General features: G+C 43.4%; 1 protein-coding gene across 4 annotated transcripts in view; it reads right to left on the bottom strand.

Annotated features, from left to right (window-relative positions):
• Positions 1-214: 214 nt before the first annotated feature.
• Positions 215-14,802, bottom strand: part of LOC118373499 (AF4/FMR2 family member 4-like) — a 29,990-nt gene continuing 15,402 nt past the window's right edge. For all 4 annotated transcript variants that reach the window (XM_052529468.1, XM_035759633.2, XM_052529467.1 and 1 more), the window contains 19 exons: positions 14,210-14,336; positions 9,590-10,309; positions 9,361-9,405; positions 9,169-9,255; positions 8,807-8,840; positions 8,616-8,682; positions 8,277-8,375; positions 7,935-8,088; positions 6,893-7,759; positions 6,526-6,611; positions 6,177-6,429; positions 5,786-5,883; positions 5,440-5,503; positions 4,800-4,936; positions 4,504-4,575; positions 4,287-4,380; positions 4,068-4,111; positions 3,697-3,908; positions 215-3,432 (listed from right to left, as the gene is read on the bottom strand). In XM_052529468.1, coding sequence (XP_052385428.1) covers positions 3,305-3,432; positions 3,697-3,908; positions 4,068-4,111; positions 4,287-4,380; positions 4,504-4,575; positions 4,800-4,936; positions 5,440-5,503; positions 5,786-5,883; positions 6,177-6,429; positions 6,526-6,611; positions 6,893-7,759; positions 7,935-8,088; positions 8,277-8,375; positions 8,616-8,682; positions 8,807-8,840; positions 9,169-9,255; positions 9,361-9,405; positions 9,590-10,309; positions 14,210-14,332 — 3,384 coding nt within the window. In that variant the 5' untranslated portion in view covers positions 14,333-14,336 and the 3' untranslated portion in view covers positions 215-3,304. The remainder of the gene's footprint in view (positions 3,433-3,696; positions 3,909-4,067; positions 4,112-4,286; positions 4,381-4,503; positions 4,576-4,799; positions 4,937-5,439; positions 5,504-5,785; positions 5,884-6,176; positions 6,430-6,525; positions 6,612-6,892; positions 7,760-7,934; positions 8,089-8,276; positions 8,376-8,615; positions 8,683-8,806; positions 8,841-9,168; positions 9,256-9,360; positions 9,406-9,589; positions 10,310-14,209; positions 14,337-14,802) is intronic.

The following is a 14,802-nucleotide window of genomic DNA, read 5'->3' as shown; positions in this document are numbered from 1 at the left end:
AAATGGTAGCAGGTGAATGTTTAACTTTTGTTGCACACATATCCAGATGATGCTTCGTACCATTTTGCGGAATTAAGAAGCCAGAGACCAGAAAGGACCCTGTGTCACTAAAATTGGCTGTGATCAATGAATGTAAGGTTTCTACATGCAATCAAAATTACGTTCTTAAGTAAATTACAAGTACTGTATATTGATATTATGTATTGGACACATGTCAATTGAAATACCGTATTTTATTCTCAATAAGGCAAAATACAAAGAATATTCAGACAGACTCAAATCCCATTAGTAACAAGTAATACTTCACCATTTTAAATGACATGTTATTCCAAGTTTGAATAACAGCCTCAAAAGAGTACCATTACTTAATATTGCATCCATAATATATATATCTCGGTTCTCAATATTTTAAAACTAACCCAATTTAGACTGCTGTACTTTGTATGCTGATGGTCTGAGAAAAATGAAGCGCAACAGACTGTATTAACTTCTACAACTGCTTAACAGAGAAATACCTCTCATTCAAAAGACATCTCAGATCCATTTCAAAAGGGAAACAGCTTTCTCACATGCAGTAGAGATGTACAGTTGATCAAAAGAAAAAACATCTCACGCCAACTTCCATTCAATCTGATCAACAATATACATTTAATGGATTTACATGTCTCCATATCAAATACAGAACATACATTAGCACTGGATTCTAAAGACATTGATGATGATGACAATGATGACAGAATGGTGAGCAGGAGACATGGCATACAATACAGTAACAATGATTGATATGGTTCAAAGACTTGTGTCATCGCTTACATTTTGGAAGAAAGCTCACAGATGTTCACAAATGTGCATATCCATCTTAAATGACACAGATGTTCACAAATGTGCATATCCATCTTAAATGACACAGATGCATAAAAAAAACATGTTTAACTGTAGTAAAAATTCTCCCTTAATGAATTGTTTTATATACAATTTGTACAAATTTCTATTTAAATAGCAACATGCAAGTGTTACGTCTCTATTTAATTTCATAACATTTTATTTTACCCTGGATGTCTTCAAGTTATAACTAATTATACTGACCATATTTAAATGTAACAAAACCCATACTATGATATCTTCTACACAAAATAGAAAGGGGCAGAAAAACTAATAAATATGAGTGAAAGACTTACGAGAAGTGTTAAAATGATCCCAATCATCTTTTGTACATCTAAATATATTGAACAAGCCTTGAAGCTGTACTTAAAAGTGTACCAGTGTATGAAAACATAGGAGTGGCTACACGAGCACGCACACCCAGAGGAATATCTATGAGAAAAGTGGCCTCCAGCTTAAGGTATAAAATGGCTTCATAAAGCCATCCATGTTTGGTTACTAAAACAGAGCTATATATACACATATATCAGTAACTCAGTGGACAAGCATGATGCACAAGCTAAAAGCATTGGACATTTGTCAAACCAAACAGGTTTTGACCGACAGTTAAAAACAAGAGCGGAAATTCCTGATTTCAAACTAAAAGCCCAAAAATGATTTAAATATTTTAGTTTTAAAAAAAATCCTGCATAGATAAAAACAATCTTCCTCTACTCTTTGAGTGTAAGAAGAAATAACAGTTTTCCCCAAATTAAAGACAAGGGAGCCAATGAGGAGGAAAAGGTACTAGTGTTTCCAGCATCTGTATTCTGTAAGTGGGCTAAGAAGAAAAGTCCTTCACAATACCACTTATGAATTAAGTACATTTTCCTGTTCAAAATCACTTATGTCCACATTTGCCTTGCTGACAATACAAAATAACAGAAGAACAAGTAAATATTAGGCCAGTTTATCACTACATTAGGCCAGTTTACCACTACATTAGCGCAATTTGTTATATTATATAACCTGTACCATAAATATATAGACCATAGATTACTTAAGTTTTGTAGTACACAAATTACTATTATACTATGTAGAGAACCCAGTAATCACCTTTAAACATTTAAATATTAAATTTTCATATACAATAGAAATACTTTTCATCTCATAGCTCTTTCAACCCCGTTTTCTATCATTTTAATCTGAAAGTTTGAACAGCACTTTGAACAGAGCAACTGCTTGGTACATAAATAAAATCTATATTGGCCATGTATTTTTCGACTGAAATATAACACTCATGTAATCTGCGTATGGCTAATGAGCACCACCAACGTGTATGCTACATCAATTATTAGAGGAATTGTTAATTGTGGTCTTAAAATGCGAGTGCATTTATGTCATTCCTTGCACTAACTTCCTGCTTTCACTGGGCAATTTTTGCAGAAACTATACAAATAATTACACTGTGTTCCAAGGATAACATTTGCCATAACAACCACACCCTGCTGTGCCTTAAAAAAATACACTAACAGCAACCCTTTCCAGTACAGATCTATAAGGAATAAAAGGAACAATAACACCTTGTTTAGAAATGAACATCTCGCAGGGCAATTCATAGGAAGAACTCATTGACAGATAAGAAATATATTGTGGTGCTTCAGAACGATGAAAGTAACTTAAACAAAATCAATTGAATGGTGCATCACAGGCTAACACCAATATGGTCAGCCGCAAGCTACCTCTTCTTCAATGGCAACTGTTAGAGTAATGTGTGTATGTGTCAGGGATATCTGTCAGGCAAACCAAGCTCTCGTCACTTTACACACCATCAGTGCAGCCTTCAACCCACTGATCACAGCTTGAGTCCAGTACTATTCCAAAATCATGTTTGGAAGCTTAAAATTATTATTTAAAATGTCTGGCTGGATCTGCATTTCAACGTATGGTATATTCTAGTTCCCTGTATATCTGATACAAGGCACAAAAAAGATAAGAGACAGACCTTAGTTTTAAAGCACCTTTGGTTTGAAGGAGGTACTTTGGTAAAAATAATAACACATTAAAAGCCGAATGTGAATAATGTGCTTATAGCCTATAGAATAAAATGTATTTAGTGTGTTTCATATATAATAATTCAACAAAGGCATTGGGCCAAATAGAAAAATGGCTTTCCTTTGCACAATCCAAAGATATGACAAAGGAAAACGCTGATAGTGGATATAGCTAGAATGTACCAATAGATCTGTGCAGTTGGAATCCTCCTCCGTGTCGGACAGTCGTAGGTGCAAAGATGCTCCATATCGCTCAGTGTTTTTGGCAAGCTGGTGTAGAAAATGGACACAGTGTTATAGATATGTCTGAGGCAGATAAGTTCACATGTGCATGGAGGGGCAGCGGTGCGTTGTGGTGGACGGTGTGTGTGTGTGGAGTGTAGTGTCCTTCAGGGAATGAGCTTAGCGTCCAGCCGTAGCCAGTGTAGGCCCTGCCGCGTGAAGCGCACCAGTTCAGTCATGCTGCTGGTGTTGAAGATCAAAGGGCCCATCACCTTGTCCAACTCCGCAAAGAACTCTACAAAAGAGACAGGAGACATAACACGTGAGCAAGGTAAACACTTAAGAGACCTCTAGCCCAGGAATGGCTTGCCAGGTCAACACATCCAGAGCTAGTTTCATTTAGATTATGGATTAATCCTGGAGCCTAATATAACATCTTAAACAAGCAGTAGACAGGATATTCATACCTTGGAAGTTGGACTAACACCCCCATATACATTCCATAGGAAAGAAGGAGGAGACTCCCCCCCCGCTAGAAGAGAGCAAACGAGTCAGGTACCTTTCTGCTCTTTAGACAGCTGCTCTGCTTGGTCCCACACCTCAGTGGCGAACAGGAAGTTGGAGGTGACCTGGACGTAGCTGGCAGCCATCTGGTGGATGCGCTGGGGGATTGTTACAGAGGAGCTGCCGCTGGATGTGCCTGACGAGTAGCTACCAGCACTACCTGGGGACAGCTTGGGAGAGACTGGCGAGGGCATGCCTGCCGCTTTACTGGGAGACAGAGAGAGATAGATGGCTGGTAAGCGTGGGAATCGCAACCGCTCAAAACGAGATGATTCAGCATAATGTCAAGACCATTAATTGACAAGTGAAATACATTTAAGAAGACTGTTAGTCTCAAGACAGCATACAACTCATGAAATGTCTTACCTTCCCATTCCAGGAGAGGGAGCTTGGGTGTTGCTCAAGGAATTCTGAAAAACACATTGAAATGCAGAACAAACATTTGCCATTTGTTAAACAAATAAATATAAGCAATGCAAATTGACTATCATTCTGCTCATCCATACAACACTTCATTCAAGGAACACACATTTCAAGTGACAATATCACAATTCCTATGAACTTGCACCAAGGAAAATAAATTACCTTCAGATGCTCTGTGAGTGTTTTAGAGTATTTCAGTGCACTCTCTTTTCTCAGCTTGAACAGTCGCAGGTAGAGGAGGGACTGGCAACGCAAGCTGGAGTGGCAGGGAGAGATGGATGAATGAGCATAAGCAGTGACTCAATGAGCAGGGGAACATCGACGCTCCAGTCCAGACACTCTAAATGGAATTTATCAAGCTATGAGTCAGGACACCTACCACAACACAGCTAGCCGTTTGTCTGCTGACGTAGCGTCTGGGGCCATGTAGCTCTTTAACTTCATAGTGTACCTGAAAGCACACACAACGAGAGACCTTAAAGACCGGTTCCCAGCATTCTAAGGTTTCATAATAATAATAATAACGTTAATACTGTAAATTCCGTGAATAATTTGTCCATTTATGCAATGCTGGGTCTATGGTGTCTATGAAATGTAATTGCTACCATGAAGATATTTGCTATTTGATACTGAAATGATGTCGTTAAAACATGTTGTAGAGAAGTTTGTTCTTACTTGATGAGCTCCACGGTCTCGGCATACATGGGGAAGGGGGACTTAGCCTCCTGGGCACTCTTCTCCAGTGCATTTCCACACTCGATAAAGGACACCACAGCATCCAGGTAGTACACAGCCTTCTCAAACCGGTCCATCTGCACACAGGAACACATTATGAAAACGGTCTCTTAAGCAACTGATTCCCTCTCACTCAAATTCGGGACAGTTAGTAGCAAGGGGAATGCTTCATTACCAGTGCTTGTGATGAAATTAAAATGTTGGTTGTCTTGAAATATCATTATGTAGATTTCAAACATGTTTAACGTGTTCCCTGGATAGTGTAGAATAGGATGAGGCCGCATCCAGTCCCCCAATAAGGGAAGTGAGATGCACTTAGGCATCTGATGATAATCCCCAGGGTGCACTATTGATACCAAGTGTGGACAATTATAACTACTCTAGCTGCTCCACTTTCAGTAGGCAGAGGAGCCAATAAGATGTAAAAGCACTACACAGTAAAACCATTGTAACTGTTCTGATTTCAGAGCGTGTGCAAAATAATGACTAAATTCCCAAGCTTTTCATGGAAAAACAGTAAGCATACTCTTGGTTTCACATAACAGCTAACATACTCTACACGTATGCAATCATTTCTTACCAGAGCATCTGCGTTGTGTTTCAGTTTCTTGGCCTCTTGTAAGTAGTGATCGGCAGAGTGAATCCTGAAACAAAACAGGTTCGCCCGTCAGCTTTTGCAATTATTTCCTGTACTTTGAAAAATTACATAAAAAGTAAGTACTTTCCCCCCCTAACTATTCCAATAGACTCTACGAACTACACAGCAATATATATGCGGGGGAGGGGGGGGGGGCATGTTAAGCGGCCTGTTTTATTTACACAGGCACATCCCAGGGGCTTCACATCAAAGGCAACCCTATAACTACAGCTCTACACACTGGCTAACAGCAGGTTATCCACAGTGGAGAGGAGGCGGCTCTTCTTACCTGTCCTCAAACACCAATTTTGACCTCAGGGACTTTGAGCCGTCCGAGGAGAGTGGTGGCACAGCAACCTGGTTATCAGAGCCCTTTGAGGATTTCTCCTGCAGAGACAACAAAAAAAGTTTATAATCCTATAAGGGATATTTTATATGACCATATAACAAATCATGCAGTGGTGAAAGTGGTGAGCTACAAATGTCATATTTGTGTCCTTCCCAAATGTGTTTGGAGGGCATGGCAGTGGGTGGACATTTTGTGCGAGATTTGAGCCAGCTTAATACTCAGTTCAGCTGGTAACGGGCACTCAGTGACATGTACGCACGTTTGTATAAAATGGTGTCTAGTAGAGCAAGACAGTGGGACAGACAGCTAGACTAGACTGACACACACAGACCTTTCCCTCCCGGGTGCTCCTGGCCTGCTTGTCCCCGCCTTTTGTGTGTTTGGAAGTGGAGCTGCTCTTGGTGCTGTGGCCTCCCTCCTTGCCGCTGCTGGCCCCGCTGGACAGGGAGGTGGAAGACTGGCTGACCGTCCGCTTGCGGCTCTGATGCTCTGCCTTGGGCGTCCTCTGCAGCCCTCCTGACCCTGATATGGAGGGAGAGGGCACCGGCTCCTCCTTCACCTTGGCGTCCATGACCCTCTTAGACCTGGTGTGGGTGTTTATCAATGATTCCATTCAATGTTCACAATGTTGGAGTTTAAAATTTAACAACGTGATGTTTTGTTTGGATGAAAATACTCACTCTTTGCTGCTGGTCTTGTGGTGAGATGAGGATTTGTCTTCAAGTCTGGACTTCTTGCTATCAGACTTGGTGTTCTCGTCTTCATTCTATGTTGATTAACAGAGGAGAGGAAAGGATGATTTATTGTGGGTGCATTTGAAAGGCTGTAAAATAGATAAGATATGGTACTAGACTGGGTATCAGCTGAACATGTAATATCACATCACTCTTCAAACTGCAGCTTATAAACTGCAGGAAGACTGCAAAAAGTAATTGACATTCAAGCTTAACATACCCTGTCATAGCAATCTTTTTCACCAATTTGCATAGTAAACCAAAGTCAAGTCCAAACATGACATGACTAGCAGTGTGCTGTGGCAGGACATACCTTGTGTTTCCTCTTGCCCTTACTGGATATCCTCTCAGAGGGCAGCTTCTGGAAGTCCTTGCTGTCTCTGTCCACGGTGCAGTCCCTCTCTACTTTGGGCTCTACTAGGTCTTTGTAAGGCCGTCCAGGGACACGGGAGAGCAGGGTCAGGTCAATCTTCACCATGAGCCCCTGCTGCTGCCTGACGGGGAAGCGGTCGTCTGGGTCGCTGAGAGGAGAGAGCAGCTCTTTCTCTTCCATAGGCGAGAACACACACACTGGAGTCCTGATGCTCTCTGTGTACTTGGGGGTCTGCGACAACGAGGGAATGCTGTCGTTCTCCTCTGATTCTGAGGAGGAAGAGTCCGTGTCCACAAACTTCCTGGACTTCTTGATGGGCGCCTTGCTCTTGCGCTTGTCAACAGCCGGTCTGGGCGAGGACTTGGGCTCCTTCTTGATGTTGGGTTTGCGGGAGCCTTTAGTGGCGGCTTTGGGCCGATGGGGAGGGATCTCTGGAGCAGGTTCACTCTCCACCCGTAGCCCCCCTTTAGGCTCCTCCACCACAGGGGGCTTCTCAGACTTTTTGGGCTGTTTTTTACCCACCGTCCTGCGCTGGCCTGCGCCACCCTCGCTCTGAGCCGGGGATTTCTGCCGGCCACGGCCGCTCTCGGAACCCTTCTGTGCTGCTCTTAGGTCTCTGCTAGGTGTGGGCACCCCTGAGTCCTTAGACCCTCCCTGCCCGCTGTATCCCCGGCCTGAGCTCTGGTCCCGCCCCTCCTTTTTGTACTTGGTGGGTACATTATTGTCCACTGGGGAGGCCGGAGAGAACTGCTTAGCTTTCTTGAACCAGTTGTCCAACTGCCATTTATTGGCGGTGGCTGGTTCAGGCTGTGAGGAGAAGTGTGGAGATAAGACTGGGATCTACAAAAGCATATTCTACACTCCTCAACAGGTCAGCTGCAAGAAGATAATTGTACTGAGCAGGAACAATTGTCAGTGGTTATTATTATGAATAATGATAGGTCAAAGGGAAGAGAGTAGTTAAGGGTCTGAGCAGGCTTACCTCTGGTGATGCAGGGCGAGGTGGCTCATTGGCCTCGCTGTCCGTGGAACTGCTCTCGCTCTCACTGTCTGACCCAGAGCTGCTCTCTGAGCCACTGTGACTGCTCGAGTCGTCCCGCGAGTGCTCTGCTCCTTCGCTGTTATTACTGTTGTTACTGTGGGACAGAGACACGCAGTTAGTTAGTGGACAGCAAGCTGGGGCTGTTCTTGTGAAGGCATCATCAGTTAGTAGTTACACATTAAAATAGTTAGCTATTCTTCTAGCATTTCTTTTCAGTTCTGAGTGGGGAGAATCATATCAACAATGGGAGCTCCAATGGGTCTCAGTCTGAGAAGCCACTACCTTGCCGATGCGTTTCTGGAAGCGTTTTTGGCCGAGTCATGTTCTCCATCACTGTCCTCATCACTGCTGAGCTTCAGGTCATCCTCCAGCAGAACATTACTGGAACATTACAATGCCGTGTATGTTACACATTAACAAAGTATGGCTTCTTAATCACACAAACAACTATTGGGAGAACTAAGCAATAAGGCTCCTATTCTGTGTCCCTCAATGCTTGAGAGTCTATGTCAAAGGCATGAAAAGACAAAGTGCTTGGAGGGAGAAACTGTCACCTGTCTGGATCATTAAGCAGCTGGCAGCTAACCATAATGTACAGGGAGAAGGGGGAGGGACACTCACTTGGCCTGATCCGCGTCGCATGGTGCTGCCTTGGACTGGTGGCTGCTCAACATTTTGGTTTGTCTCTCTGGAGGTGAGGAAGGGTGAGATGAGAACTCTTGAGCATTACAACAATGGTGAAATCAACCTGTATCCAGAGGTTCAAGATGCGAGAGACTTATCTTGTATGTAAAGTCCTGGGCAATACTTACTGTGTGCGCCTGGAAAACTTGCATGCTGGGTGTCCTAAATGTGAGACATGGTCAAGAAATGTTTAGATTATACAGAGACATTTTAAGTCCAATAAACTACACTGCTCAATTATATTACAAAACAGCTGTTTATTGATTGTGCTATAGTGTTAAACTATTTACCATTTATATATAGAGCATTCCAATATACACCCCCCCCTCGCCCAAAATAAATCCATGAAAAAATTGATTTTACTTATTGTACCAATGACTTGGGCAAAAATAGTGCCGGCTGAATTCAGATCTTTGCAAGAGATGGAAATTCTCATATTTGAATAATCCTCAACCTCTGTACGTCACTAAGGCCTGCTCTGCAGTCTGACCTTGGAAGGGAATGAAAACTTTGAAGGCTCCGTTTTACAGGGGGTGTGGATGGCTGTCAAAGGAGGGGGCCAGGACTGAGTCATTTCCTGGAGGTAAAAATAGAAAAGGTAAAAGTGAAGACCTTAATGACTGGGTGAAAAAAAAACTTGCATTTCTTAAAATACATGTTATCATCTGAAAAACATACTTACCTTTAAAATCTCATCAACACAATTAGCATCCCCAGTCATGGGACCCTACAAATAACAAAGATCATACCACTGTAAGAAAAGTTTTAAAAAATGGCTTGTAAAACAACAACTGTTAGTGTGTCATCTTTCATCTTGTAAATTATTACGTGGCATGCTAACATAATTACATTGTAAATAAACAAGTTTTATTCTGTAGAATGTTCTACTCAGTCTAGTTCTGTGTTTTTACCTCAACAGGCTGCGAGGGAATCTTGAGCTTGGAGAGCGAGGCCTTGCCGTTAGACTTCATCTCCCCCATGGTGCTGCTGTGGGACTGGCCGCTGTACATCTCTGACGAGGTCTTGGGCTCCACCGTCTCCTGGCCATCCATGGGGCGCACATAGGCTGTGGGCTTCTGTAGCATGGAGCTGGGCTTGGACATAAGCGAAGGGGGAAAGGCCTGGCTGGAGTGCGGGCCGCTGGGGAAGGACGTGTGCACACGCGATGGGGAGTCCCAGTTGGCCTCGCGCTCGCGCGGGGACTTGGAACGGTAGCGCTCTTTGCCGTGGTGCTCAGCGCCCAGTGAACGGGAGTGACTGGAGCTCAGGGAGCCCTTGGCTGGGCTGGACGTGTGGGACTTGGAGTGTTCTGAGCCATGCTTACTAGACTTCTTGTGTTCCCGCTCGTGTCTTTGACTACTCCTGCTACCGCTGTGGCTGCCCTGGAGGCTGGATCTCTTGGAGGACTGGGAGGACGAGGTGCTGGCCGCTGGGCCTACTGGAGTCCATTTACTGTTCTGGCCACTGCCTCGCTGCTCCCCAAATAGAGACTGGCCCGACTTCTCCTCGGAGGATGAGCCTGAGGGTTTGCCACCGAGTTTTGGAATTGTGTCTCCGATAGGTTCCTTCATCTCGTCGTAGTTTCCAAGCATACTCTGGATACGACTGGACAGTTTATCTTCTTTGCTGGACTGCACAGACAAAAACAGAGAGAGAGAAAGAGAGAGGATCACCTTCAGGACAGCAGTTAAGGCCTTGAATTAATTTACGTAGTCAAATACAGTGCCTTTGGAAAGTATTCAGACCCTTTGACTTTTCCACATTTTGTTAGATTACAGCCTTATTCTAAAATGTATTAATTTGTTGTTTCTCCTCATCAAGCTACACACACAACACCCAATAATGACAAAGCAAAAACAGCTAATTTATCTAAAAATATCACATTTACCTAAGTATTCAGACCCTTTACTCAGTACTTTGTTGAAGTACCTTTGGCAGCGATTATAGCCACAAGGCTTCTTGGGTATGACGCTATAAGCTTTGCACACCTGTATTTGGCAAGTGTCTCCCATTCTTCTCTGAAGATCCTCTCAAGCTCTGTCAAGTTGGATGGGGAGTGTTGCTACACAGCTATTTTCAGGTCTCTTCAGAGACGTTCGATCGGGTCAAGTTTGGGCTCTGGCTCAAGGACATTGAGGCTTGTCCCGAAGCCTCTCCTGAGTTGCCTTGGCTGTGTGCTTAGGGTCATTGTTCTGTTGAAAGGTGAACCTTCGCCCCAGTCAGATATTGTGCGCTCTGGAGCAGGTTATCACCAAGGATCTTGCTTCGTTCATCTTTGCCTCCCTGCTGCTGAAAAACATCCCCACAACATGATGCTGCCACCATCATGCTCCACCGTAGGGATGGTGTCAGGTTTCCTCCAGACATGACACTTGGCATTCAGGCCAAATAGTTCAATGTTGGTTTAATCAGACCAGAGAATCTTGTTTCTCATGGTCTGCAAGTCTTTAGGTGCCTTTTTACTGAAGAATGGCTTTCGTCTGGCCACTACCATAAAGGCCTGATTGGTGGAGTGCAGGAGAGATGGTTGTCCTTCTGGAAGGTTCTCCAATCTCTGCAGAGGAACTCTAGAGCTCTGTCAGAGTGACCATCAGGTTCTTGGTCACCTCTCACTAAGGCCCTTCTCCCCAGACCGCTCAGCTCTAGGAAGTGTCTTGGTGGTTCCAAACTTCTTCCATTTAAGAATGGAGGCCACTGTGTTCTTGGGGACCTTCAATGCTGCAGACATTTTTGGTACCATTCCCCAGATCTGTGACTCCAATCAAGTTGTAGAAACATCTCAAAGATGTAAGGCTATATAAATACATTTGATTTGATGATCAATGGAAACAGGGTGCACCAGAGCTCAATTTTGAGTCTCATTCAAAGGGTCTGAATAGTTATGCAAATAAAGCATCTGTTTTTTTATTTTTAATACATTTGCAAAAATGTCTAATAAACTGTTTTTGCTTTGTCATTAAGAGGGATGCGTGTAGATTGCTGAGGATATATTTTTATTTAATATATTTTAGAATAAGGCTTTAACAAAATGTGGAAAAAGTCAAGGGGTCTGAATACTTTCCGAAGGCACTGCACATGAATGAAATATGCTACCCAAACGTATTTATTGTGGCAAAACAAATTACGAATAACCCTTTTTTTCTTTTGAGGAAAGAGATCCTTCAATGTTTCTTATAACAAAAAAAAACTACTAGCCCTCTAAAAGCTTAATCAATATTGAAGAGAGCCCTATCAACTAATCAAACAAGGGATGATTGGCTTATTCAGCTGCCTCACGACCATTGGGGTCCATCTGCATAGAGAGATAAGGCCTTTCCATGGCTACACTAGAGGTTAATCAATCACTCCCACTACAGATGACAAGAGGTAAACCACAGAGTGTGGCGCATATCCAATTTCATATGGGGGCCCCAAACCAATTCTTTCTGACACATACAAGCTGTGGGGTGAGAAACACAAGCCAATATCTGTAACAGGAAATGTAAGAACACGTGCTCCACAGAGCTTGTCTGACATGGATGGAAAGACAGCACTTGTGAGGAAAGGAGAAAAGATCCCATTCACACTTGTGATTGGGGGTTGCCTTGCAATATGTTGTTTGTGTACAATGCTTAAGTGTGCCACCATGCAAGCCCTACACTTTGATAGAAGGGCTTTTGGTAGCAAACAAGAAAGCAAAAAAGGTCACATCTAACCTTATCTTTTACAATTCATGCACCAGTTTTAAAACGACATTTACAAAGTGCTCAGGAGATCACTTCAAAAATGATATCATCAGAGAGCAATATACTTCAAAGAGAAAAGCAACAGGCCTAAAGTAATTCTACAATGACATTTAAGATCATCATTTTTCTTCTGACTGGAAAGCTGAGCTGCATCTATTCTAGCAGTGTAAAAATGTCAAACTTCAATGGCAGCTTTGTTGAATGGATCTTTAAAGTAAAGCCATGGAATTTAGAGGAGGACAAAGTAAACTAATTTTACTTGACCATGAATACTACTGGTCACGACTCATGTCACTTAACTCTCTAGAAAATATCACAAAGCGGCATTCTACTGCCCAGATGAGAAGATGGGAGTTTAAGTTAGCCAGTTGATGTTTCCCATTTCTACATTACATGCCTCATTTTGTAACGGCATGGGTAAACAGTGAACCCAGGGCTCTAAAAACTGCTGAACACAACACGGCTGCCATGGTTGTCTACAGATGACGGTGGGAGAGCCACTTCCCTGGGTCCTATTCTTAAAATCGGCAAATCAGCTGCTTACCTTTCACTATGTGGGGGCAAAAGACTTGGCTTTCCAGGCAGGACTCACCTTTCCATTTGCTACCTGTCAGGATGCATTCCAAGCCGTCCTTCATGGGTCCTCTAGCTAAGAGAGGAGCCACTAATCTCTGTTTAAATCTGGTTAGTGGCAAAGATTAGACTCAGCCAGAGGCTGAAATAATTGAGTTGGCGGGTTGAGAGCTCTGGCCCACATCAGTGCTCATGGTGAACGTTCATCCCTAAACCAACTTTACTGTTGTTTAGTTCAGTGGTTCCCAACCAGGGGTACTAGGTCCCCTGGGGATACTTGAGAAGAATCATGACACCATAGGCTTACTGGTCAAAATGCACATGGGGGGTTCTTCAGGGGTACTATGGACAGAAAAAAAATTAAGTTGGTGGTACAGTAACCGAAAAAGGTTGGGAACCAGTGGTTTAGTTGACTACAGAGGCCTGGTAAGCATCAAAAACAATAAGTGTTTGGTCTACTAATGAACCGCGATATGATAGGGCACTGTGCCATACACGCATCCTACAGATATCAGTATGCAGGTCCCCTTTACATGTGGACTGTTTATTGCCCACAATGACCTAGCAATTTGATGGGACAAAAGGGGCTAGGGGGTTTATGCACTTACCTCAGGCTCTTTTGTGAGAAGGAGTAAGGAAGGAAAGACAAACTAAAAGGGCCTCAGCCAGCGAGGGCAGGACACCTCAGCCAGCGACACCTCAGCCAGCGAGGGCAGGACACCTCAGCCAGCGAGGGCAGGACACCTCAGCCAGCGAGGGCAGGACACCTCAGCCAGCGAGGGCAGGACACCTCAGCCAGCGAGGGCAGGACACCTCAGCCAGCGAGGGCAGGACACCTCAGCCAGCGAGGGCAGGACACCCCAGCCAGCGAGGGCAGGACACCCCAGCCAGCGAGGGCAGGACACCCCAGCCAGCGAGGGCAGGACACCCCAGCCAGCGAGGCCTGAGCCTTAAATTCCCCCTGAGCAGCAAGCAACAGCCTTAGGCCCACATTACCTGCAGCTGATGCAGTTCCCCCAAACAATGCACTTACCTCACTCTCTCCCTGCCACTGTTCAGATATAAAAACAAGTAGGGTCTTCTCTGTTTTAAAAAGAGTTATCAATCAATGAATCCTGAAAATCAATCATAGAATAAAGCGAATACTTAGACTATAGGAGAAATAAAAGTCTGAACTCCAATAGTTAACTAAATGACAGAAGCAAAACAAAATGAATAACAAAATAAACTTACAACTTTATAAGGTTCAGGAAAGAGAGGGGAGTGAGCTGGAAAGGCCTCTCCTCCCTGCTGGATTTCTTGATTTCGCCTTTCTCTTTCTTTCATACGGAGCACATTCCGGTCTTCACGGTTCATGTTGCTAACAACAGAGACACAGTCACTAAGCGTGGAGAAGAGAAAATGGCAGCTTCCAAATACTTCTGTCTACATGAAAAACACCAAGTGACACTGCAGAGTACACAAAGAAATACTAACACAACAACTTAGGGGAAGGGCATGTTCCAAATGGCTTAAAAGGGGACTAGAACATCTAAACAAGTCTATAGAGTTATTACAATGATTCATGGTGATCAAAAGGATACCATTTATTATGGTATATGTTGGAACAACTGTGGGACAGAGATAACACAGTTAAGTCAATAGAATGAATTAAATTAGCATTTGAACAGCTAGGCTTTCTTAACTACCCACTTCAATTTTCTACAGTACATAACCCACCCTCCAATATATCAAGCCAATAAAAATATACAACAAATCATCATTTCATGTTGTTCGTCATGTGTCTTCATCTATAGCAGTATAGTAGATAATATTTCTGATGGCAT

The sequence above is a fragment of the Oncorhynchus keta genome, chromosome 11 (assembly GCF_023373465.1).
Source record: "Oncorhynchus keta strain PuntledgeMale-10-30-2019 chromosome 11, Oket_V2, whole genome shotgun sequence".
Classification (NCBI taxonomy): domain Eukaryota; kingdom Metazoa; phylum Chordata; class Actinopteri; order Salmoniformes; family Salmonidae; genus Oncorhynchus; species Oncorhynchus keta.
This window is presented reverse-complemented; position numbering and strand designations above follow the sequence as displayed.